The sequence below is a fragment of the Ictalurus furcatus genome, chromosome 8 (assembly GCF_023375685.1).
Source record: "Ictalurus furcatus strain D&B chromosome 8, Billie_1.0, whole genome shotgun sequence".
Classification (NCBI taxonomy): Eukaryota; Metazoa; Chordata; class Actinopteri; order Siluriformes; family Ictaluridae; genus Ictalurus; species Ictalurus furcatus.
This window is the reverse complement of record NC_071262.1, coordinates 12,875,628-12,901,277: the sequence shown is the minus strand read 5'-3', so window position 1 is coordinate 12,901,277 and position 25,650 is coordinate 12,875,628. Positions and strand designations below refer to the sequence as shown.

General features: G+C 40.0%; 2 protein-coding genes across 9 annotated transcripts in view; both read left to right on the top strand.

Annotated features, from left to right (window-relative positions):
- Positions 1-15,330, top strand: part of si:dkeyp-115e12.6 (centromere protein F) — a 31,604-nt gene extending 16,274 nt beyond the window's left edge. For 2 of the 3 annotated variants that reach the window (XM_053630877.1, XM_053630875.1), the window contains exons 11-17: positions 1,248-1,383; positions 3,821-6,309; positions 10,513-10,721; positions 10,934-11,066; positions 11,194-12,061; positions 12,185-12,338; positions 13,586-15,330. In XM_053630877.1, the coding sequence (XP_053486852.1) occupies positions 1,248-1,383; positions 3,821-6,309; positions 10,513-10,721; positions 10,934-11,066; positions 11,194-12,061; positions 12,185-12,315 (3,966 nt within the window). In that variant the 3' untranslated portion in view covers positions 12,316-12,338; positions 13,586-15,330. The remainder of the gene's footprint in view (positions 1-1,247; positions 1,384-3,820; positions 6,310-10,512; positions 10,722-10,933; positions 11,067-11,193; positions 12,062-12,184; positions 12,339-13,585) is intronic. The other variant, XM_053630876.1, reaches the window with a different exon arrangement.
- Positions 15,331-15,488: 158 nt separating this feature from the next.
- kcnk4a (potassium channel, subfamily K, member 4a) lies at positions 15,489-24,535 on the top strand. Of its 6 annotated transcripts, none has more exons than XM_053630933.1 (9): positions 15,489-16,923; positions 18,261-18,378; positions 18,479-18,798; positions 20,817-20,931; positions 21,077-21,237; positions 21,581-21,764; positions 22,139-22,275; positions 22,561-22,838; positions 22,955-24,535. In XM_053630933.1, the coding sequence occupies exons 3-9, from the start codon at positions 18,610-18,612 to the stop codon at positions 23,502-23,504; spliced, it is 1,614 nt and encodes a 537-aa protein (XP_053486908.1). In that variant the 5' UTR covers positions 15,489-16,923; positions 18,261-18,378; positions 18,479-18,609; the 3' UTR covers positions 23,505-24,535. The 6 variants fall into 6 exon arrangements, with proteins under 6 accessions (XP_053486908.1, XP_053486905.1, XP_053486904.1 ...); XM_053630930.1 differs by having other exon boundaries at positions 15,490-16,923; positions 18,289-18,378; positions 21,578-21,764; XM_053630929.1 differs by having other exon boundaries at positions 15,490-16,923; positions 21,578-21,764.
- The last annotated feature ends 1,115 nt before the right edge of the window (positions 24,536-25,650 follow it).

Genomic DNA, 25,650 nt, shown 5'->3' with positions numbered 1-25,650 from the left:
CATAATCATGGAAAATAAGGAAAAATATTTCACAGTATCCTGATTTCTTCTGGTTTTTGTGTACATCGCATACTAAATGGTTTTAGATCTTCAAATGAAATACAACATAAAACAAAGGCAACCTGAGTAAACACACAATAGATTTTATTTATTTATTTTACTGAAGGAATTTCTTTAAAAAAATTTTTTATCTAATACCCATCATCAATTTGAAAAACTAATTGCCCCCTTATACTTAAAATCTGCTTCTACCACCTTTAGCAGCAAAAATTGCAACCAAACGCTTCTAATAACTGGAGATTAGTCTTTTGCTTACTACTAGGACTTGCTCCTATGCTTTGGATCATTGTCTTGCTGCATAATCCAGTTGCGCTTAAGTTTCAATTTACAGACTAAAGACTGGACATTCTCCTTTAGGATTTTCTGATAGAGAGCAGAATTCACGTTTCCATGAATTATTGCAAGTTGCCCAGGCCCTGAAGAAGTAAGGCGTCTACATTTTCACACAAGCCCAGTTGTATTGGATAAATTTTTTGCTTCAATAAATAGCATCATCATTTAAAAACTGCATTGTGTGTTTACTCAGGTTGTCTTTGTTTTAGATTTGGTTTTAATTTCTGAAACAGTTTAGTATGAGAGAGGCACAAAAACTGATGAAATCAGCATGGGGCAAATACTATTTTCACAGCACTGTACAGAAGTGGTGTTACAGTGCTATTGATGATCTGGCAACATCATAGCTGCTAGATATTCTGTCATTATCACCTTAAAAACGTAACACGTTCTATAGGAGCTCTGTCTCTGTATTTTTATATAATGTGTGTCTGCTGTGCAGGGTGAGGTATATGCAAAGTGTCTTGGGCTGTAAATGCAAAAAAGCAAGCCTGCAGTTTCCTTTTTGTTATTCCACAGTGTAATATTATGTTATTATTGCACACTACTACTTCCCTTTATTGATGTTTGTATGTCTTTGCTTGGACATTTTGTACTTTTACACATGTTTTTGCATCTTTTCCTTTTAAGTCATTTGACTATAAGTTTAATTAAATTTTCTTGGCAATGCTGGTCTTGACCTCTTTGGTAAGGTTATATGATGATGATTATATAACAGTTCATATGATGAATAAACGCTGATTAAATATTAATTGCGCCCGCAGAACACAGGACTATAAACATTAACAATCTGTCACCACTGACGAGACCCTTTTTCTGTTCTGTTCTAATACACTTCCTGTTCTGGCCTGTAGGAGTCACTGAAGGAAAACGAGGGATTGAGCGTGTCACTGGAACAGTTGAAGAAGAGAGAGAAAAGCTTGGAGGCAGAGGTGAAAAGACTTACTGAGGAGTTAGCTGAAGCACTGAAACTCATTAAAGAGTTGCAGGGTAAGGAAGGGACCATGAGTGGGTTTTTCCTGTTTGTGCCACATAAACACAGAACCACATCTTTTCATATGTGACATACAGTTGCTGAGTACTTTATTAGGAACCACTGTACACTTACTCATTCATGAAGTTATCCAATCAGCCAATTGTGTGGCTACAGTGCAATAAATCATGCAGATACGGGCTAGCAGCTTCGGGTAATGTTCACATCAGAATGGGGAAAAATGTGATCTCAGTGATTTTGACCGTGGTATGATTGTTCAAGTTCAAGTGGCTTTATTGTCATTTCAACCATATACAGCTGGTAGAGTAAACAGTGAAACGAAACAACGTTCCCCCAGGACCATGGCGCTACATAAAACAACACACTAACCACATGAGACGACACAGAACTAAATAAGATCTACACAAAGTACAAATGCAAGTATATGTACAAATGCAAGTACAATACTACTAAAACAGGATAATAGGCACAGTAAGTGACAGTGTAGTGCCGAACAGTAAACAGTTTTAGTGTGGAAGTGGCCGATATAATGGGTAGCGCAAAAGATAGGCACCAAGGAGTAACAATATAATTTAAAATTGGTATAAATGTGAACATAACATTCCATGACTTGGTATTCAGCAGATTAGCTTATACCAAAATGGACATAGCAGTTATTGTGGTAGCAGCCAGGTAAAGTGTATAATAGTGGCAATAAATCAAATACTATATTTTTATAATACAGTAGCAGCAAAAAATGCAACAGAGTCTATGCAGGAATGCAAATATTGCAATGGGAATGGGATGGTGTTCAGTTCAGAGAGTGTACGTACACGTGTGTGACAGTCCAGTCTCTGAGTATTGAGGAGTTTGATGGCTTGGGGGAAGAAGCTGTTACACAGTCTGGCCGTGAGGGCCTGAATGTTTCCGTACCTTTTTCCAGATGGCAGGAGGGTGAAGTGTGTGTGTGTGAGGGGTGTGTAGGGTCCTCCACAATGCTGGTGGCTTTGCAGATGCAGCGTGTGGTGTAAATGTCTATGATTGAGGGAAGAGAGACCCCAATGATCTTCTCAGCTGTCCTCACTATCTGCTGAGGTGCAATTTCTGAAACAGACAGTGTTGTAGCTTCTCAAGATGCCTTCAATAGTTCCTCTGTAGAATGTTGTGAGGATGGGAGGTGGGAGATGGGCTTTCTTCAGCCTTTGCAGAAAGTAGAGACGCTGGCGGACTTTCTTGGTTATGGAACTGGTGTTGAGGGACCATGTGAGGTTCTCCGTCAGGTGAACACCAAGGAATTTGGTGCTCTTGACCATCTCCACGGAGGAGCCATTGATGTTTGATGTTGGTGCAAGATGGGCTAGTTTGAGTGTTTCTGTAACTGCTGAGCTCTTGGGATTTTCACACACAACAGTCTCTAGGGTTTTCTCAGAATGGTGCAATAAAGAAACATCAAGTGAGCAGCAGTTCTAGCGACAGAAAAGCCTTGTTGATGAGAAGAGGTCAACGGAGAATGGCCAGACTGGTTTGAGCTGGCAGAAAAGCTACAGTATAACCATTCTCTACTATTGTGGTTAGCAGAAAAGTATCTCACAATGCACAACACCTCGACCCTTGAGGCGGATGGGCTACAACAGCAGAAGACCACATCGGGTTCCACTTCTTTCAGCCAAGAACAGAAAGCTGAGGCTGAAGTGGGCACAGGCTCACTGAGACTGCACAGTTGAAGCATAGCCTGGTCTGATGAATCACGATTTCTGCTGAGGCACACAGATGGCAGGGTCAAAATTTAACACAAACAGTATGAACCATGGACCCAACCTGTCCTGTGTCAGCAGTCCAGGCTGGTGGAGGTGGTGTAACAGTGTGGGGAATGATTTCTGAGCACACTTTGGGCCTGTTAATACCAATCAATCATCGCTTGAATACCACAGACCATTTGAGTATTGTTGCTGACCATGTGCATCCCTTCATGTCCACAATTTACCCATCTTATAATGATTACTTCCAGCATGATAATGCACCATGTCAAAAGCAAAAGTTGTCTCAAACTGGTTTCATGAAAATGAGTTCATTGTTCATCAGTGATCTTCCCAGTCAACAGATCTGAATCCAATAGAACTCCTGTGGGATATGGTAGAATGGGAGATTCTCAGTATGAAAATGCACCTGAGAAACTGCAGGAATTTTTTGATGCAATCATGTCAACATGGACCAGAATCTCACAGGAGTGTTTCCAACATCTTGTGGAATCCATGTAACAAATAATTGAGACTGTTTTGAGAGCAAATGGAGGCCATACCCAGTATTAGTGTAGTGTTCCTTATAAAGTGTTTTATGAGTGTACATCGATATAGAATATAAATGTATACAAATGGGTAGAGATGTAGTGTGCCATAGATATTTACATGCATATAAATATTTTTTTTGTTTTTTCTCTGTGTGTTTCCCATTTAGCCCAACTTGCAGCTCCTCCTCCACAAGTGGTCTCCCATCCTGTTGCTGGTGACAGTTTCAGTCCTGTTCTGTCCACTTATCCCAGTTACTCTCCACCTCGCCAGCACTCATCCCAGAGAAAGAGAACGCTAAAAAATGAGAGACCAAAAATATCGGACAGGCCGGGGCCTTTAGCCTGCCCTTCTGAGAGAGAACCTGGCGAGGGGATTGACTCTGAGCACATCAGCGAGTTTGGCTCTGAGGACTCACCCCCATTGAGCATCAGTGTACAAGAAGGGAATCTGTGTGGAGCGCAACGGTCTAGTGAGGCAGAGATGGAGAGCTCCATTACTGAACAAGACACAGGGATAGAAGATACAGACACCGACTCGTGCATGTCTGATTCAATCAGTGAGCGTATCTTTAAAGATGACATCCGCTGTGACTCAGGAAACCAAAAGTCGAGCTCTTTAAATCAGGGACAGAAACGGGACTCATCTTCTATTGTTGAATTAAAGAAAGAGAATTCAGCTCTCAGGGATGAGCTCAGGGACATTAAACGGGAGTTAGATCAGCGTCTGGATGACCTTGAGACTCAAAGGCAGGCAGAAGCTGAGGCCAGGACCAAACTGAAGCAACTAAGCAAAAAGCACTCAAGCCAGGCCGAGCAGCATCGCACAAAAGCCCAGGAGCTTAAAGAGAAAGGAAGCAAACTGGAGGCACAGCTGGAACAAGAGAGGAAGGAGAGTGCAAGATTAAGGGAAGTGGTAACTACTTTGGAGAAGGAGGCTGAAAAAAGACAGGAGGAAGGTGAGAGAAAAGAGGAAGAAACCAAAGAGGAGACCATCAAACTTAAAGAGGCCTTAGCTCAGATGGAAAGAAAGGAGGAACTTCTTGAAAAAGAGAGGGAGAAAATGCGCAAGGAACTAGAGGTGCTTCAGTCTGAGCTTTTTCAGGAACGTGAGGAGAGAGAAAGGGAGCTAGAGGAGGAGAAGAAACTACGCAAAACCTATGAAGTGGAAGGAGTAAAGATTGCAGAACTTCAAGCAGAGTTGGACTGGCTACAAAGTTCTTCCACAGTGGAAGACAAGAATGTAAACACCAGCATGCCTTTAACCTATCTGCAGCTTGGAAACCAACCAAACACCACAAACGATGTTACAGCATTAGAAAATGAGGTTTTCTTCTGTGAGTCAGTGAACCTTCCGAGCACCATGTTCTCCAAGGAACCAAAAAAAACCCTGATTACAGAATGTGGAACTGGGATAAAAGCTGGGGAGCACTCGCCATTAGAACAGGACACTACTTCAACTGGAAATCTGGAGGATCATACAAAGAGCACAAAAGGCGTAAACTTGGATGACACTACCGTTTTGGTATTGGAGGTGGAACGTATGCGAGTACAGAGAGATAGGGAAGCAGAAAGGGCGAAAAAGTCACAGAAAATGTTGGAGGCTCTTCAGAACCAGGTGACGAGTCAGACCCAGCAGCTAACTCTAGCATTTGAAAAACGGAGCAAGCACATTGAAGACCTTTTAAGGGAACTACAACAAAGAGACAGTGCCCTCCAGAGGCAAGGAGAGGAACTACAGAGCTGTCTAAAAGAGCTTGCCTCACTCAAGGTGGATAAAGAGAGAGTTACCAGCATGACCTCAAGCACTAAGAAGTCTGCTGAAGTTTCTGCAGAGCTATCTTGTGATTTTGCGATTAACACTACTACTTCAAATACCCATGAAGAGTCTGAACAAGAATCTTATAACACTGTGAAAAACAAACCACTACAGTCTGATCACCAGTCCTTTAAAAATGTAGAAGTTGGAGAGGATCCGTCTGGCAATGTCTCTGCTGCTTCATATAAGACAAATACGAGTCCGGTGACCTTAGCCACCAAGGAACATGTAACATTAACATCCTCAGATGTTCATGGAAAAGATTCTGACCACTATACTGACAACACTACTGCAGAGGAGCTACCAGAACTACTGACTATTGCTCAGCAAGACAATCGTCATGCGATTGAGACTAATGCAGAGAATGCACAGAGCGCTGTTGTATCTAGTTTCACAGAGACAAAAGAACTACCAGAAACTTTACAAAAGCTTCTGGAACATTCCACAGTTAACACAACCACCATAAAGATGGTAATAAACAGATTGCATGAAGAACAGAATGAGCTGTCTTCGTTAAAGGCCAAACATGACCAACTGACTTTGCAGCTGCATGAAGTGTCAAGGCAGGATTTCCTGTCCCTCAAGCAAGAGCTTGAACAGCTGAAATTAAAATTGAAGCAAATCGATAATGAACCACGTTTATCGGAAATGGATTTAAAACAAGACGAGTCTAATCGTTTGACAAACGCAGAAGAAGAGAGTGTGTCAGTCGCAGATGTGGAGGAGAAGGTTGTAATTGATGGGAGTTTTGAAGACAACTGGCCAAAATGTGAAGATGAACATGAGGAGAATGAAAATGAGACCTGCATCTCAGCACGGATTCACTCTCTTCATGAACAGGTACGTACGTTTCTGTTCAGTTCATGTTTAGTATCGAAGACCTTTTAGTGCCTTTCTTTTTTTCTTCTTAAAAACTATAATTGTGCTTTTCAACACCACATTCAGAGCCACATAACTGCAAAGTTTTGCAAAATAAATTTTTATGTTGCTATTTCCACTCACCACAGTTAAACACATACTTCTGAGAAACATCTAACATCTTCACTGTGGTCCTGTTTACACATCTGGTTTATCATGCATGGCTACTATCAGATGCACAGTAGAACATACAGTGGGGGAAATGATTATTGCATGCTTCAACATTTTTTTCAGTAAATATATTTCCAATGAGGTTATTCACATGAAATTTTCACCAGACTTCGGTATTAACTCATGAAATCCACACACACAGAAATCCAAACATTAAATCCATAAATAAAGTTATGTGTAATAAAGTGGAATAACTTATACTTCGTGGAGAAGCCTTTGTTTGTAATGACCGCTTCAAGACACTTCCTGTATGAAGAAATTAATTAGCTGCAGTATGCAGGTGTGATTTTGGTCCATTCTTCTAAACATATTGTCTTTAAATCTTGTTCATTTGGATTCAAGTCAGGTGATTTGGGCCATTCTAACACCTTGATTTTTTTGCTCTGAAACCAATTGAGAGTTTCCTTTGCTGTATCCTTTGGATCGTTGTCCTGCTGGAAGGTCCACTCATGTCTCATCATCATCATCCTGGTGGATGGCAGCAGATTCTTCTCAAGAATCTCCTGGTAAAGGGCTCCATTCATCGTTCTTTCAATTATAAGAAGTCCGCCAGTACCATGCGATGAAAAACAGCCCCACACCATGATGCTTCCACCTCCACACTTCACTGTTGGTATAGTGTTTTTAGGGTGATGTGCAGTGCCATTTCTTCTCCAAACATGGTGTGTAGTATGACGGCCAAAAAGTTCAATTTTGCTCTCGTCTGACCAGACTACACTCTGCCAGTATTTCATAGGCTTGTCCAAATGAGTTGTAGCAAACTTTAAACGAGCTTTGACATGCCTTTTCTTTAGTAATGGAGTCTTGCGCGGTGAGTGTGCATAGAGGCCATGGCGGTGGAGTGCATTGCCTATTGTTTTCTGTGACGATGGTACCTGCTGCCTCCAAGTGTTTCTGGAGCTCTTTCCTAGTGGTCCTTGGCTGTTGGGCTACTCTTCTGACTATTCTTCTGACTCCCTGGACAGAAATCTTGTGAGGAGTTCCTGTGCATGGCCAGTTGATGACGGAGTGATGTTGCTTCCACTTGCGGATAATGGCCCCAATGGTGCTTACTGGAGGATTCAGAAGTTTTGATGTATGTCTGTATCAGATTCATCAATCTGTTCTGCAACAATAAGGCTGTGATGGTCTTGGGAGAGCTCTTTGCTTTTACCCATCATGAGATGTTTCTTGTGTGACACCGTGGTAACGAAAAGCCTTTTTATAGACCTTCAAATTACTAACCCAGCTGATATTAATTTGCACAGATTGGGGGTATAATTACTTACGGATTTCGGCTGGTTGCTTGTCTTACCTTGACTTGGAGAACTGCTTTTTCTTAGCGTGTTCAATACTTTTTTCCTGTCATTCCACTTTATTACACATAACTTTATTTACGGACTTTAATGTTGTGAATTCTTTATATTTCCAGATTTCTTGAGTCAATACTGATGTCTTGTGAAAAGTTTGTGAATAGCCTCATTGGAAATATAGTTCCTGAGATAAATGTTGACGCGTCCAATACTTATTTCCCCCACTGTAACGTTGCTGCCCAGAACTAAGCAAAAACAACTACCTATCTTTGGCTAAGCGGCTCTGCACACTACCTGCGAGCTAGATTTTGTTTTTGGCTCAGTATGTTGTCTTTGCTGGTAACAACTCTCTCTTTCAGTGCATGACGACTACTTAATCAATACTGACTGTGTAAGAGATTTTCTGGGAAGTTATTCTCAAAAATATCTTTCTAAGAAGTAAGAACAATTAGGGACTTTGATCCTTTTGTCAGTTTATATATATATATATATATATATATATATATATATATATATATATATATATATATACACACACACACACACACACACACACACACACACACACAAGGTATCTCACAAAAGTGAGTACACCCCTCACATTTTTGTAAATATTTGATCATATCTTTTCATGTGACAACACTGAAGAAATGACACTTTGCTACAATGTAAAGTAGTGAGTGTACAGCTTGTATAACAGTGTAAATTTGCTGTCCCCTCAGAATAAATCAACACACAGCCATTAATGTCTAAACCGCTGGCAACAAAAGTGAGTACACCCCTAAGTGAAAATGTCCAAATTGGGCCCAATTAGCCATTTTCCCTCCCCGGTGTCATGTGACTTGTTAGTGTTACAAGGTCTCAGGTGTGAATGGGGAGCAGGTGTGTTAAATTTGTTGTCATCGCTCTCACACTCCCTCATACTGGTCACTGGAAGTTCAACATGGCACCTCATGGCAAAGAACTCTCTGAGGATCTGAAAAAAAGAATTGTTGCGTTACATAAAAATGGCCTAGGCTATAAGAAGATTGCCAAGACCCTGACACCGAGCTGCAGCATGGTGGCCAAGACCATACAGCGGTTTAACAGGACAGGTTCCACTCAGAACAGGCCTTGCCATTGTCGACCAAAGAAGTTGAGTGCATGTGCTCGGTGTCATATCCAGAGGTTGTCTTTGGGAAATAGACGTATGAGTGCTGCCAGCATTGCTGCAGAGGTTGAAGGGGTGTGGGGGGGTCAGCCTGTCAGTTCTCAGACCATACGCCGCACACTGCATCAAATTGGTCTGCATGGCTGTCGTCCCAAAAGGAAGCCTCTTCTAAAGATGATACACAAGAAAGCCCGCAAACAGTTTGCTGAAGACGAGCAGACCAAGGACATGGATTACTGGAACCATGTCCTGTGGTCTGATGACACCAAGATAAACTTATTTGGTTCAGATGGTGTCAAGCGTGTGTGGCGGCAACCAGGTGAGGAGTACAAAGACAAGTGTGTCTTGCCTACAGTCAAGCGTGGTGGTGGGAGTGTCATGGTCTGGGGCTGCATGAGTGCTGCCGGCACTGGGGAGCTACAGTTCATTGAGGGAACCATGAATGCCAACATGTACTGTGACATACTGAAGCAGAGCATGATCAGTATGCAGTATTCCAGCATGATAACGACCCCAAACACACCTCCAAGACGACCACTGCCTTGCTAAAGAAGCTGAGGGTGAAGGTGATGGACTGGCCAAGCATGTCTCCAGACCTAAATCCTATTGAGCGTCTGTGGCGCATCCTCAAACAGGAGGTGGAGGAGCACAAGGTCTCTAACATCCACCAGCTCTGTGATGTCATCATGGAGGAGTGGAAGAGGACTCCACTGGCAACCTGTGAAGCTCTGGTGAACTCCATGCCCAAGAGAGTTAAGGCAGTGCTGGAAAATAATGGTGGCCACACAAAATATTGACACTTTGGGCCCAATTTGGACATTTTCACTTAGGGGTGTACTCACTTTTGTTGCCAGCGGTTTAGACATTAATGGCTGTGTGTTGATTTATTTTGAGGGAACAGCAAATTTACACTGTTATACAAGCTGTACACTCACTACTTTACATTGTAGCAAAGTGTCATTTCTTCAGTGTTGTCACATGAAAAGATATAATCAAATATTTATAAAAATATGAGGGGTGTACTCACTTTTGTGAGATACTGTGTGTGTGTGTATATATGTGTGTGTGTGTGTGTATATGTATATGTATATATATATGTATATGTGTGTGTGTGTGTGTGTGTGTGTGTGTGTGTGTGTGTGTGTATATATGTATATGTATATGTGTGTGTATATATATGTATATATGTATGTGTGTGTGTGTATATGTATATGCATATATACGTGTATATTTATTTATTTATTTATTTATTTATTTATTTATTTATTTAATACTGGAGAAACAAAATTTCAAACCCTAACACCCATGATTGATGTAAAGATGGAGCGATTGCAGCCATGGTTTTAAACTGGTCTTGCTCACAACTGGAGTTACCAACATTTTCTAGCACATAATCTCAACTACCACTGGGTTGGATCTTCACACAACACTTTTGTTCTCTATTCAGTTTTAATGTCCTATCTGAGATATTGGTTTTGAAAAGGTTTTTTTATGTTCATTCCTCTTTCTCAGCTGCAAGCCCTGCGGAGTGAGCTTCAGCTCCTTTCTGAGAAGAACAGACACCAAGCTGAAGAGCTCCAACTTTGGAGACTGTCTGCCATGACCCCTGAGGAGACACTGGATCAGGAATGCAACCGCAGCCCTATAGTTGTAGTGCGAGAGGAACGACTAGTCCTCTCATGCAGCCCCACTATGTTACACTCCCAGAACATACAGAGGAGGTACTCATGATCCAAGTGTTTTACTCTCATTTGTTATAGATAATACACAACGAGGGTGAGAGCCTGGGATGTATGGAGTGTAGTTTTTTACAACATATAATTATGAGTGCAAGGGTACTTGAGGCAAGTGACTGTGTTTGAAAAGTTTGTGTTGTATTGTAGGTACGTACACAACATTTCTGACTCCACATTAATTTGAGCTTTTGTTCCAGTAGCATGGTGCAGTATGGAGGTCTTTCCCAGCCCATAGGTTATTGTGAACCTCTTACTACAGACCACCAAAGAGCTTATCAGACCTCATCAGGAAAGAGCACAGAGGACTTGCCATTAATTCTTAAGGCAATGGTAAATAAGATGAATCTTTCTTGATGTGTGTTCTAAAATGTTGCTATTGTGCAGAGATTAAATTATTGCCATTTTCCAGGGTGGATGGTTGCTTTTGCCTTATTTAGTTCATTTACTCTCTCCACAGGAACTGATTGCTGATGACAATAGTGCGATAAATGATGTAAATGATCACCTAAAAATGGAGCTCGAACCCACGAATGGCAAGAGTGCATCTCCGGACTTGTCCTCCGAAATGGAAAACTCTGATCACAGGCATGATTTAGCTCATCATATCAAACAAGCAGGACTGAGCGAGGATCAGCAACCTGGACACCAGCCTTGTGAAATCGCTTTCCGACCAGAAAGCAGAGAGGATGGTTTAACAGAAAAGGGAATAAAGACCAAACTAATAGGTCCCAAGCTCCATATGGAATCAGCAGACGGGAAAGGTTCTGATTTGTCTAGTCTGAGGTATGATGAGGTAGTGACTGCCACACAAAGTGATCAATCTCATAGAAACAGGACAAAGCAAAAAAACGAACACTCTCCGGTTCTAGACAGTCAGACTTCTATCTCTGTCCAAAAAGAGGATAATGCTGTAGACCAGCAACAAATATCAGAGATCACTGGGTTCACCAGTAGTATAGACAAAGCAGGTACTAAAGAAGTGAAGAGTGTGTGCACTCAGACAGAAGAGTATGACAGAGAGGAAGTTGAGGACTTTGGAAGCCCCAAGCAGAGACCAGTTGTCCTCCATACCAGCACCCAGACCCATGATGAACAGGCTATGCAGAGTGAGGAGGAGGAACAGAATGATGAGTACACTGAATCGCCTCCGCTCTCTTCTGCCCCTGCAGCTGAGATCAAAAAGCTACTATTTTCTGGCTCGTTCCCGATCCCAGCCGATCCAGTTCACCTTGCCGAGCGAATTAGGCGCAACCGTAGTCGCATGTCTGCAGCATATGATGACACGGAGTATGAACCCTACGGCCTGCCTGAGGTCGTAATGAAAGGTGTGCAGCGACTGTGCTCAGAGCTCTCAGCCCATGTCTGTTAGCGCTGTTCAGTCTGAACAGATTCTGCCATGCAGCTTATCTGTAACTGACGACTTGGATGACCTTTCTTTCTCTCTACAGGTTTTGCTGATATTCCCAGTGGTCCTGCTTGTCCATATGTTTTGCGTAGGGGGCTTCTGGGAACAGATGCTTTACCCATCTCCCTCAGAGAGCCACCACTCACAGAGGCTGAGGAAGAAATTGACCCATAGCAATCTCAAACAGTGTGCTCCAGGTAATCACACTGTGCACACACGTTTCAAAGGTGTTACTTCTTCTTTCTTTTCAGCAACAGGTGTGGTCAATCTCTACAATAGCAAACCTGCTGATCTTCACACGTTTGCGTAGGAGCTATGCAACATCGGATTACTTTGCCCCCACCCCTTTAGGGGCAGTACACATTCGGGTTAACAGGACTGCAGTAAAGTCGCAATATAGAAGATGTGACTTAACAAATAATTAAGTTAATGTGTATGTACATACGTATACTCACTGGCCAATTTAATAGGAACATCTGTACACTACCTTTCCATGCATCTGATCAGCCAATCACGTGGCAGCAGCGTAATGCATAAATGCCGATGCAGGTCACAAGCTTCAGATAATATTCACATCAAATGGGGAAAATGTGATCTCATTAAAACTGGGCAGTTGAAGGAAAAAGACCCGGTGACATCTGAGCTTTTGCAGTTTTTCCAACATTCCTTTGTCCAGTTTCAGGGAGCCTGTGCCCACCGTAGTCTCTGATTCCTGTTCTTGGTTGACCGGAGTAGAACCCGACGTGGTCGTCTGCTTTTGTAGCCCATCCACTTCAACGTTTGATGTGTTGTGCATTTTGAGATGCTACTCTGCTCACTATAGTTGTAAAGATTGATTATTTAAGTTACCATAGACTTTCAGTTCGAACCAGTCTAACCATACTCCTTTGACCTCACTCAACAACAAGGTGCTCCAGTGAACAGAACTGCTGCTCACTGGTCACCTTTGTATTTTTGCATCATTTTGTGCAAACTCTGAGACCGTTTTGTATGTGAAAATTCTAAGAATTCAGCAGATTCTGAAATGCTTAAAGTAGCCCGCCTGGAACCAGTGAGCATGCCATGGTGGAAGCCACTGAGGTCACAGTTTTGCCATTACAGTGTTTGATGTGAACATTAACCGAAGCTCTTGAAATGTATCTGCATGATTTTATGCATTGTGCTGCTTCCACATGATGGCTGATGAGATAACTGCATGAATGAGCAGGTATTATACAGGTGTTTATATTAAAATGACATGTGAGTACATTTATAACAAATTCAGATATTAAGAGAGATTTTGATCTTTCAATCTAGCAAAAAAAATACACTAATAATATGTTCGCAAGTCAGCTAGGAGAATGGTAGGACATTTTCCATAATTCAGTAAGATACAACATTTCTCATTTTATTTGAATGAGTTTACAAAGACTTCTTAACCTTGGGTTTTCATGTCTTTCTGCAGGGAAGATTTAAAGCTGCCTGTTTCATCCTGAATATAAGTGGTCTCTACTCTTTAAATGGAACTCTCGTACTCATTTTTGCCAATTTCAGCCTTCTGGAGCACAATCATGTTCTCTCAGATTGTGTTGCATCATTCTCACTATCTGAAAAATTCCTTTGGAGCAGATATGTTTACATTGTTTTGTGATGCATGCTAGCTTTCATTTTGAAACACATGAACTTTTTGAACATCCTTGTTCATATTTTTATTTCTTTTTTTACACTGCCCTAGATTATTGATTGTTGTGAATGTGGTACGTTAAAGGCCTGAGGAACGTGTGTGTGTGGGGGCAAGCGTATGACTCAGACCAACCTGAGCCTGTTTCCGCTCCATGTATGGTGATCTGTGAAGTGTGCACACACATACACACACACTGTGCAGTGCTTGGTTTATCTTAGTTCAGCTAGACATTTGTACAAGTCCTTTCGTATAAGAAAGGTTTAGAATTGTAATTTTTAAAAATGAAATTAATATATTTAAATGATATTTGTTTTAGGTTTTCTAAGATAAATTTTTGTTTTATATGTTACGTGAACAAAGAGCATTTGTAATGCTGAGTGCTTGTATTGATATTAAAGAAGTTTAGTTTACTTGGGACATTTTGAAGGAGATGACTTACTAATGTGTACACTTTGTTTGAAGGACTTGTTACTTGTTTTGAGTTGGAGTTTCTCCCCCACCAGTGATTTGAGTTTTTGGTCTATTAAAGTTTAAAATATGGCCTTAAAAGTGCAACTTGTTTTTTTTTTCCATTGTAAATGTGCATTTGAACCGCATGTTCATATCTCGAACAACTTTCAACAGCTGTGAAATTCATGCAAGGAGTACATCTTCTGTTAATCCTTGTAGATGTTTAATGTATTTGGAAAAACTCACTCACTGGTAAAGAAACTGAAAGTTACTTTGCTTATGGGGACATGGACCCAGATCATTCATCTTCACATTGCAATGTTAAGTTGATGTCTTTGGCAGTCGGTTATTTCTGGATAAGGAATAAAGACATAACATTTTCACTGATGCACAGGTCTGTTTCCCATTTAAGCTGTAACAATTAGTCATTTTGATTTACCACTGGTCTCAAACTGCACTCCTGACTAGTAGTGAGCTACACTGATGCCTTTGGCTGAAAATACAACTCCAATGGGACAGCAGTCAAGCTTTGGAGGTGACAGTGAGCTTTCTGAGGAAAATAATGGGCAAATATGATGAAAAAGATTCAATCAACTGATTAACTAAAACCGACTTTCCTTCCTCTAGCAAACATTATCATGTAACCATGTTTTTTACCCCACAAGACCATACCAGAGTTATTGCCACCCATAATAAATATTGCTCTGATTGCTCTCTTTGATAAATTACTTGATTTTGTACTGTAAATATAAGGTTCCTCACCTGGAAAATCCCTCTGTCATCCATTAACATAAAAAAGTGGCAGATGGTTGATGACCTTGATGGTAAGTCTGGTAATGGATATATTTTGCAAAGTGCAGTTAAGAACAAGCATTTTAAGTTGGACTGTATTCATTAATTAATTAATTGTAAATTGAGGGTGGGTGGAGTACTTTAACAGATAATTGTACCACTTAGGAAAACATTTTATATTTAAATGTTGTTATAAACTTAAAATACTCTGAATAATCCATATGGTTAAGTACAAAAGATCACACATTGTGCAACTTGTATACTATATACAGTCCCCTTCAAAATTATTCGAATGGCAAGGTCAATTCTATTTATTTATTTTTTTATTTCATTTATTATTGTTATTATTAGTTCTTGTTGTTATTATATATATATATATATATATATATATATATATATATATATATATATATATATAAAAATTTTTTTTTAACAGTAAACTCAAGACATTTGAGAAGAGAGTTTAGAATTTCAGCTTTTATTTCCTGGTATTTATATGTAGATGTGTTAAACAGCATAGCACATTTGTATCAGACTACCCAATTTGTAGGTAAGCAAAAATATTGGAACATGTGACTGACCGGTGTTTCATGTTACCCAGGTGTGTCCAAATCAATTGGAGTTTCTGATCTGTTAAAGTTTTGTTTAGCAGTGAAAGTCAATCACCAGATCTTAACCCAATTGAGAAGCATTTCACCCCCTGAAGGGGAGACTGACTGGAGAATCCCCCGAAACCACCAACAACTGAAACAGGCTGTTGTAAAAGCCTGGAAAAGCATCATAAAAGAAGAAATCAACAGTTTGGTGATGTTAGTGAGTCACAGGCTTGATGCAGTTATTGCAAGCAAGGGATATGCAACCAAATATTAAGTGTTATTTACTTTAATTTACCACAGGACTTGTGTTCCTATAGTTTTGCTTACCTAAAAAAATTGGCAGTCTGATCGAAAAGATTCTTTGTTTTATGTTGTTTAACACATCTCAGTATAAGTACGAGGAAATAAAAACTGAAATTTTAAACTCTTGTCTCATATCCCTATATTGATATCAAACCCAAATGTCGTTGGTGTGTAGCAAAAATGAATTGACTTGCCGTTTCGGAGGGGATTGTATTTTTGATCATTTTTATTAAGGTTGCCAATTCTTAATTTAGTTGATTTTGAATATCAAATTTTAAACTCAGAGTTGAATGAGATTCATACAGTATATCTCAGAATGCTTGGATTATATTGGTTCATGCTTTAACTTTCTTTTAATTATTTTTTTTATACAGCCATATTTTTAAAGGGTGCAAATAAAATAGGTCATAAATGAATAGGTATTCTTCAGTTTCCAACCAGCCATGAGAGCATTTTCACTTGATTTGTTTTGTTTTTGTAGAAAGATGACAATAATTCAAACCTGTCTACAGAAGACAAACATCACTTGAGAGGCTAATGTTAGGAATATGCCAATCTTGAAATGTTTATGTATGCATTATGGGACATTAAATGTCTACAAAGATGAACAAGGTGAAGAGCTTGAAGCTAGAAATAGAGAGCCAATCACGGATCATGAAAATAGTTTAGAAATATGAGATGGAGAGGGATAAACAGGCAAGACTTATTTATGCATTATGTGTCCTTCCTATCTCTCGCTACACCCCCTCCTTCTCCAGGAGCCCTCTGATCTCTGTCCTCGCTCTGTTTTCTGTCCAATGTCCTCTGTTCTTTCTCCTTGCTTGTGCTGGCAGGCTGATGTAAAGGCCTGAGAATGGGGAAACACCCGGTGAGTGTTTGCACACAGTTGCTCTCTTATTGCAGAGAGGGAACTCCTGACCGTCACTCCTGGAATCTTACAGTTTTGACTTTTCTTACAGCTCTTTATTTTTCACTAAGGTAAGAGAACATGTGCAACTTGGAACCTACATTAGAGCAGAATTTAATTATTTATTTGTTATTATTATTTTCATGTTTATATGGTGAAAGTAAATCTGTGTCTCAGGCAGTTGAACTTTTCTAAGTTTCTGGTGTAGGATTTCCCTCTCTGCCTTACTGGTTAATAAGCTATGAAGTCATTTACACTTACACCACAAAAGTTGGTGTATCATGAATATTTGCATATCAATGTGTGTTTAGTAGAACTTTACTAGTTTAGTTAACCGGTTTATTTAATTGTGCATTTGAACATGTCTGTTTTATCTGATACTGGGATGGTTAAATTTAAACTGTGTGAGGTATAGTAATAATATTGTAAATCTGAGAGACTTAAAGTGTATCAGAGGTTTAGCACTTTATTAATTTTATGCACAGTTTTATAAACATTGGTTAGAAATGTACTGCCTCTTGTTTTTCTTTCTTTTTATTGTTTGCTGTGAAATTCAGTGAACAGCTCCTTCTAATATACGAATAGAGTTTTGATAGTGTGTTAATCAAAACTTTTCAGTTCGTTTTAGTGCGTAAAATTCAGGTTTGATCTAATTGAAAGGGGATATTAATTAAAACAAAATGTCATAGCTGTTGATGTCATTTTACAAAGAAAAAAATTGCTTTTGTAATGAGAATTTAAATCTTGTTTTTAAAAGCATGCCTATAAACTAGTGCTTTTTTGGCAAATTGTTCTACTCTACTCACACACCAATGCACAGTGGAATTCTTACATACACACGTAATGACTCAATCTGCTTTAGCACCATGCCGCGCCATGTGATCTGCTGCCAATAATTTGCACATCCTTGCTGCTAATGTTCTTTCTGAACCAGATTCTTGCACATCTAAACGTGTTTATTGTACACCTCATTTCCCGATTCCATCGACCACTGCACAAAATATGTCTTCACTATTGCTGTAACCTGTGTACTGCACATATTCATACATTTCTATGCATATATATCTCTTTTCCTATTTAATGTATGTAAAAAGCTCTATGGGCAACTGCACACTGAATCGTATTATACTTGAACAATGACAATAAGGGTATGCATATTCATATTGTATAGACACTTCCTGGTGTCTATACAAGCTGCTTCATGTGGACATGTTGCTATAATGCTGTACAGTATGTCCTGCTGTACATCAGGGTTCTGTCACCAATCTTAAGAACACCATGTTTACACAGACCTCCGCCAGAGGCTCTGTTACTATGGCGTCATTTGTTGTGTTCTGATCTGTTATGCTTATGATAATCTGTCTCGTGTCTGGTTTGCACCAACACCTCTCAACATGGTGCTGTTTAGCCATTTTTTTGGCTGCTGTACTCCACAGGTTTCAGTAATCAAGGCTGAATGTGCAGAAGAGTCTTCTGTAATGGATGATGACAAGACTGCCACCTGGGATGACAGGACAGTGTCATAGGTAACCGTTTTGGGTTTTTAGACTTCATAGGCAACATAGGCAAACATTAAACGTAACCTTTCATTCCCCTGTTTCTGCTTTTCTGTCTTGACATTATTAGGCAGAGCAGACAGCTATTAGCAAGCACATTTCCCTTGCAGTTAGTTGATGTGGACCTGACGAAACATACCCAGTGCGCCTTAATTAACACTCTGAACCTCCTGGTCAAATCCCAGAGGATTCTGATGAACCATGCGCTGCTCGACGCTGCTGACAATCCTGACAGCCGTGCTGCTGTATCTGGTGATGGGAGCGTTGGTGTTCGGCTGGCTGGAGGCTCCCAAAGAAGAACAGGCTTATGACCAGCTGCTTAACTCTCGACTCACATTCCTGCACAAGCACAACTGTGTTCAAGAGAGCAGCCTCAGTGAGTTCACTCAGGTACATATGCTCAGGTAAACATAAACATCCTACAGTATCGGATGCATATTACAGCCATTAGCATGAGTTCATATAAGTAAACATACACAAACATAATGTGCACAAATGGCAAACAGTACAAAATGTATTCCAGTGGTTTTCAAACTTCTCTCAGCCTGGAACGATTTATTTTAATTGCATTTACACTCATGCAACACTTTATTAGAAACCCTATACTAATACTGGGTAGGGCCTCCCTTTGCTCTCAAAACAGCCTCAATTCTTTGTGGTATGGATTCCAGAAGATGTTGGAAACATTCCTTTGAGATGATTGCATCATGCAATCCCTGCTGATTTTTCAGGTGCACTTTCATGCTGCGAATCTCCCGTTCTACCACATCCCAAAGGTGTACTATTGGATTCAGATACGGTGACTGGCATTGGTATTCAAGCGAAGATTGTTTAGTATTAAAGGGCCCAAAGTGTGCCAAGAAAATATTCCCCACACTGTTACACCTGGACTATTGACACAAGGCAGGTTAGGTCCATGGATTCATGCTGTTGGCTCCAAATTCTGACCCTGCCATCTGTGTGCCTCAGCAGAAATCGAGACTCATCAGACCAGGCTATATTTTTCCAGTCTTCAAATGTCCAGTTTTGGTTAGGCTTGGCCCACTGCAGCCTCAGCTTTCTGTACTTGGCTGACAGAAGTGGAACTTGACATGGTCTTCTGCTGTTGTAAAATCCGTCTCATCTGATTCGAGAGTGATTGTCTGAGTTACTGTAGCCTTTCTGTCAACTTTTACCAGTCTGGCCATTCTCCGCTGACCTCTCTCATCAACAAGGCGTTTCTGTCTGTTTTTTCCTTATTGCACCATTCTGTGTAAACCCTAGAGACTGTTATGCATGAAAATCCCAGGAGATCAGCAGTTATAGAAATACCCAAACCAGCCCGTCTGGCACCAACAATCATACCATGGTCAAAATCACATTTTTTCTCCATTCTGATGGTTGATGTGAACATTATCCCAAGCTGCTAGCTCGTATCTGCATGATTTTATGCACTGCACTGTTGCCACATGATTGGATGATTGGATCATCATCATCATCATCATCATCATCATAATAATAATAATAATAATAATAATAATAATAATAGAATCACAGACCCCCCCCCAGAGGGTTCTCCAGACACCACTTTGAACCATTACTGTTTACAGCAGGATTGGATTTAAAATGTGCCAACTTTGTAGGAACAGTATTTTTCCCTTTAGGCCTTCTTATATGGATTGCCAAACATTGTTATCTTTAAAATGCCATTGAAAGGTTTTCAGTATATCTGTTTCTGTCATAAAGGCTTAATTAGATTTATTACAGTAAGGTGGCTTTGAGGTTTTCAGTAGTCCTGTTTGTCGGTCTTGGCATTAAAAAAGTTATATTAAGATATCTTGTTTCTTTTCTGGCTAAGATACATGACAGTAAAGACTGTAAAATAGAAAAATGAACACTAGCATCTTCCTTCTTCCGAAAATGGACAGTTAATTCCTGTACTTATTCATTAACTAAAGTTAATTTCTAAATACATGATTATTTGTTTAAGACAGTCATATCTGACTAGCAAGTGTAAGCTATCTACTGTAGATACCTACTTTAACTAGCTCAGTTACGGTGTAGTTTTTATGTATAATTAGCAACAGCCAGTTGGCAGATAAGTAGGAATTGTACAAATTGTCTGTCAAGTAATAATCTGTTCACTTGAACTATCCCTACTGTATGAAGATTTTTTGATTTAACTAGCATGCTCACTGGCTGTGGATAGCTAGTAAAGCATTTGTTGCATCTGTAGCTAGAGAAGTACCTAGGTAGAATGCTTTGGAAATGCTTAAGATGAAAAAACAAACACCCAACTGCAATAATGTAGGCTACTTGCAATTCATATAACCAGAAGAACAGGAGCTTAGTCCCCTGTATGTAGATCCCCTATTATCACCACTACCACCACCATCATCACTGTAACCACTGAATACTAATCTCTACAGCAAGTGATTGCTGCGATTGAGGCTGGTGTGGATGCCAGAATCATGTCTAATTTCACCAGCAGATGGGATCTAGCCAATGCCTTCTTCTTCTGTGGGACCATCATCACCACCATTGGTGAGAGTGTCACAGTTTTGCTTCGCTGATAATCTTTGCTGTTCATTGGCTATATTCATCCTTTTTGGAAGTACCTGCTTAATGTTGCATTGCATTGAGAAGCTTTAAATACTGTATCATCTTCTCTGTGCTCCCCTCTCTGCAGGGTTTGGAAACCTCTCCCCGAAGACAGAAGGAGGCCAACTATTTTGTATATTCTATGCTTTAGTGGGGATCCCCATGTTTGGTATCCTGTTAGCTGGAGTTGGAGATCATCTGGGCACCATGCTCAGGAAGGCAATTGCAAAGATAGAGGCTCTGTTCCGGGTGGGTGCTTTACAATTTCCTCTATCTTGATCCTTTAATTGGTCACATTTTCAATGTTTCTTTTTATTAGATTAACAGACAGGTAATGTTACAAGGCAGGCTGTAAGATTGTACACAAGATTACTACTAATAAGGACCAGAGCCAGAAACCAGGAAGATTTTTGCTAGATGATTTTGATGATGTCCCAAGTATAAGTGGCTAAATATCTCTGAGTGTATCACAAGCCCATGTACTTTGTCTTCCTGCTGAATTCTTAATTTGATGCCTAGTGTTTGCCTAATTTCAAGCTATATTATATAATAATGTTTATTCCGTTCCCTTAATTCTCATGGACAATAGCAGAAGAAGGTGAGCCACACCAGTGTACGGGTCATATCTGCAGTGTGCTCCATTCTGATTGGCTGCTTGATCTTCATTGCCTTACCCACCGTGGTCTTTCAGGAAGTGGAAAACTGGACGCTTCTGGAGGCAGGATACTTTGTAGTGATCACACTGACAACTGTGGGCTTTGGTGACTATGTAACAGGTACGCAGTCACCTTCTTAATTCTTTTACAAGGCAGGAAATTACATTTACTTATGGGTTTACAGGAAGCCTTGTGGTTATCTTCCTCTGCCATGGATAACATTCTGTAATTTAGCTAATTCCCCTGGTGATTTGTGGAAGAGGTTAATTACAGTGAAGTAATTTAACGAGCCAATTAAGTGACTAATGTTTATATCCATGGATATACATCCGGATATTCTATTCTCCAGTGACTTAGCCTTGAGACTATGTCCAAATATTTTGGCTAGAGCTGTCTAAACAGTTACAGTTTTACTGGAAATTTGAATGTAGTACTAAAAGGGATTTTTAATCTGAAGACCAGATCCAATCCAAGATTCATTTATCTTATCTTAGAGAACCGGAAAGATGGCATTCCTATATACAAGCCCCTCGTGTGGTTGTGGATTGTGTTTGGCTTGGCCTACTTTGCCTCCATCCTCACTATGATAGGCAACTGGCTCCGAATGCTCTCCAAGAAAACCAGGGCAGAGGTAGGTGTGAATGTGTTATAAATTTTTAAAGAGTGTGTATTTCTGTAGCATCAATAAACATTCACTATGCCTTTTCTATCTGATAGTTAATATGTCTTATAAACATTGCACATATAAACAGTGTCTGCCGATTTCTGTCTCTGCCTTATTGGTTGCTGAGTTTAAAAATAATTTGTACTATATGGATTAGTATGCTGTGAATATATTCAAAGCTGAATGCCATACTGAAAAAATTCCTGAATTCTTCTGGAATGTATGTATATATACATTTGTTTTTTTCCTAAGATGGAGGAGCTAAGAGCACATGCTACAGATTGGACCCAGAATATCCAGAACATGTCTATGGACTTTCGCATCCCTGTCCCTCTGGACCTTAATGATCCCTTCCAGCTCCATCGTAGGCGCAGAAGGAAACGCCGCCGTGGTGCCCACCATCGGCACCCAAGGCTTACTGTGGACGGACTTCCTCATGGAGTTTCTCTGGAGGTTAATTCCATCAGGGAAAATGGCCATCTGTTTGTGAACTGGCCTGGTTCCCGGTTTAACAGTGCATCAGACACCAGGTTAGTAGGACGTAGATCTCAAATGTTCTCTTTAATATATGCAGTCTTTTTGATCCAGCTTTTTTAAAAATCCTGGTCAATTACAATGTAATATGTCATATGCTGGCTTTGTCTAGATTATATACGAGTTATGAGAAGAGACCTGGATCATGCTTGGCACCAGGACAAAACTCAAGGCCTATCTCACGCTCTGAATTGAGGTCTAATTCCAAGGCTGGATCAGGATCCACATCCAGGTCAGTTTCAGGATCAGACTCCAGATCTGAGACACCATCAGAATCCTGGTCCCAGTCAGAGTGGAACTCGCAGGGGTCTGGGTCAGGAGCTGAGCCTGAGAAAAAGCAAGCAAGCGTAAATGATATCCCTGTTGTTTTGATCGGAAGCTGTGCGAGTCTTCCACCTCCTTCTCCTGCTCCTTCTTCTCCCCCTGAGCCCTCTCTCCTGGACTTCTTTGGTGAGAACTTGGCCTACATTGATGAGTCCTCGGACACACTAAGTGACCGCATCAAAGTGTCTGGAGCTGGCTCAAACCGGCCTCGCAGGCCCAAGAAAAGAAGCATAAGAAGGCAGCTTCCATCCATGAGTCCGTTAGGACTACAGAGAGCATGCAGCAGTGAACTTCATCCCCCATCATATCCACCAACACCTCCGCCAATAAAAGACTGAAGACATTAGTCCCCAATCTCTGCAGGAAATGTGAAACTTGAGTTTTTCACTCCAAGCTTAACAACGCATACGGAAATGTGTGAGTAGCCACAAATCGGAGTTAATTTACAAAGAAAACAATGTTTTCATGGATAAAGTCATATCCCTGTGGCTAGCTTGAAAAAGATGTTAACAAACATACATGTGTTCTGTGTTTGATACTTAGAACTCTTACCCAGTGGTTGAATTTCAGAATAGTCTTGGGGGTTGTGGTCAATTACAATGGCAGAGGATTTGGGAATATAGTCATTATATAAGGCCATAATATAGCCTACACACTATATAAAGCCCACATAAAAGATAAAATCTAAAACCCTTAAGAGAGGTCTTCAGTTGTCCCTCTGGGAAAACCCTTCTATGTAGATCCCTACAAGTGATGATTTCTCTATCAGAAAGAGATCCAAGCTAGAACCCTTTTGCAAGCTAAGAATACCTTGAAAAAAATGTGAAGGAAAAAAAAAAAGTGTGCACTAATGTTCAACTTAGGTAGCATGTTTTCCCCCCAAATGTCATTAAACTGCTCTGGAAATATCTTCTTTACCATGAAAGAAGGCTAAAGCCAATTTTTTATAACCTATTTAATGGAGTAGCATAGTAATATATTAAAATAATCCCCAAGATTCCAAACTCAGATTTACCTTTTTGTTAACTTTATTAACTGACATGTTTCACAGATTAATGTTGGTTGTATCTATTTTTTCCTTTATAAGGACTTTTAAGATATTGTAATCAGTAATAGACACCTAAATAATGTATAATATACATTAATGAACACGGTTATAAGAAATCAAAAAAGGTTGGAAATGGGGGCGGGGGGGGGGGTGTTGCTTTACAAGTGGTATGCACATGTTCATGTCACTAATACTGATACATGCCTTTGTGATATGGCTGTCAGTCATTGAGTCTTTCAGCCAATATTAAAAGGTTCCGAAGTGCAACATTCCCAATTTTACTACTATTGTTACTATTGTCCCTTCCCAGTGTAGACGATCTGCATATTGAGGTTTATGTGGCCGCTCACAATGTACTGACTACATTCCTAATCAAGACAGCTCTGACTGTCAAAAAGGCTTACATGGCACAAAAGTTGAGATTGATTCCTATGAACCGGACATCCTATGCAGGTTTCAAATGACTTGTCTTGTTTAGGAATGCTCCACTAGTTCAGAAGTAAATATTATTATGAAATCTAGATCCAGAATTGTTTCACCCAAGCAGTCCAGTGAGGTTGCCTTAGATTGAAAACACAGCCACTGAAACACACTTACATTTCCATAAATCATGTACACTCTACCATCTTTATTAACCATTCCTACAGTTTTTTAAAACACACTTTGCATTATTTTGTACTAGTAGTTTATTACATAAAGGACTTTATGATGATGTTTCATAATATTATATAATAAGTATTTATCTTTTGATTATGTTTTTGCCTGATCTGCAGTTCTTGAAGAATAAGCAGAAGGTATTACATCAATTTGAACCTTTTACAAATATTTAATGACATTGTATTATCTGATTAGATTTCTTGACTCTCTGAATGTATATGAACCTAATGCCATTAACTATAGCTGCTGGATATTGTTTCTTTTAAAGCATTTCATGAGAGGCTCAGGTATGAAGTGAACCCTAGATGAAAAGATGGCGCCCTCTTATGGCTGTCTGACATTTAATTTGACTGGCTCTTTTTTTTTCTCCTTCAATGTTTCATATTTTTCCATGATTTTGACTTCAGCTGTAGATAAGTAAATTGGTAGAGATCTGTTTCTGCTTGAGTGTCCCTGATGCAAGTATTCAACATGCAAGCATGTTTAGTCTTTAGCTGGAGCACTGGCTCTGAAATCACTCGCTCTCTCTCTCTCACTCACACACATACACACACACACACAGAGAGCGAGAGAAACCATATTCTCAACATAACATTTCCTTTCCCAAAATAGACTGCCATACATCTAAACCTCCGTTTTAAAATATATATACACCCAAAACCTGGTATAGATTGCAAAGACAAACATGTTTATGGGAAAATCTAAACAAACTGCATAGGCAGTTGTCTGGTGCTGGACTGGTTTAAATGCTCAGGGTGGCAGATGAGAATGAAAGAGGA

What these genes read in the sequence shown, in the direction of transcription:
- kcnk4a (XM_053630930.1), top strand. Translation starts at nt 18,610, where the DNA reads ATGCGCTGCTCGACGCTGCTGACAATCCTGACAGCCGTGCTGCTGTAT. An exon ending in GCCTCAGTGAGTTCACTCAG is followed by an intron (nt 18,799 to 20,816) that starts GTACATATGCTC and finishes TAATCTCTACAG; the next exon opens with CAAGTGATTGCTGCGATTGA. An exon ending in AGATAGAGGCTCTGTTCCGG is followed by an intron (nt 21,238 to 21,577) that starts GTGGGTGCTTTA and finishes CATGGACAATAG; the next exon opens with CAGAAGAAGGTGAGCCACAC.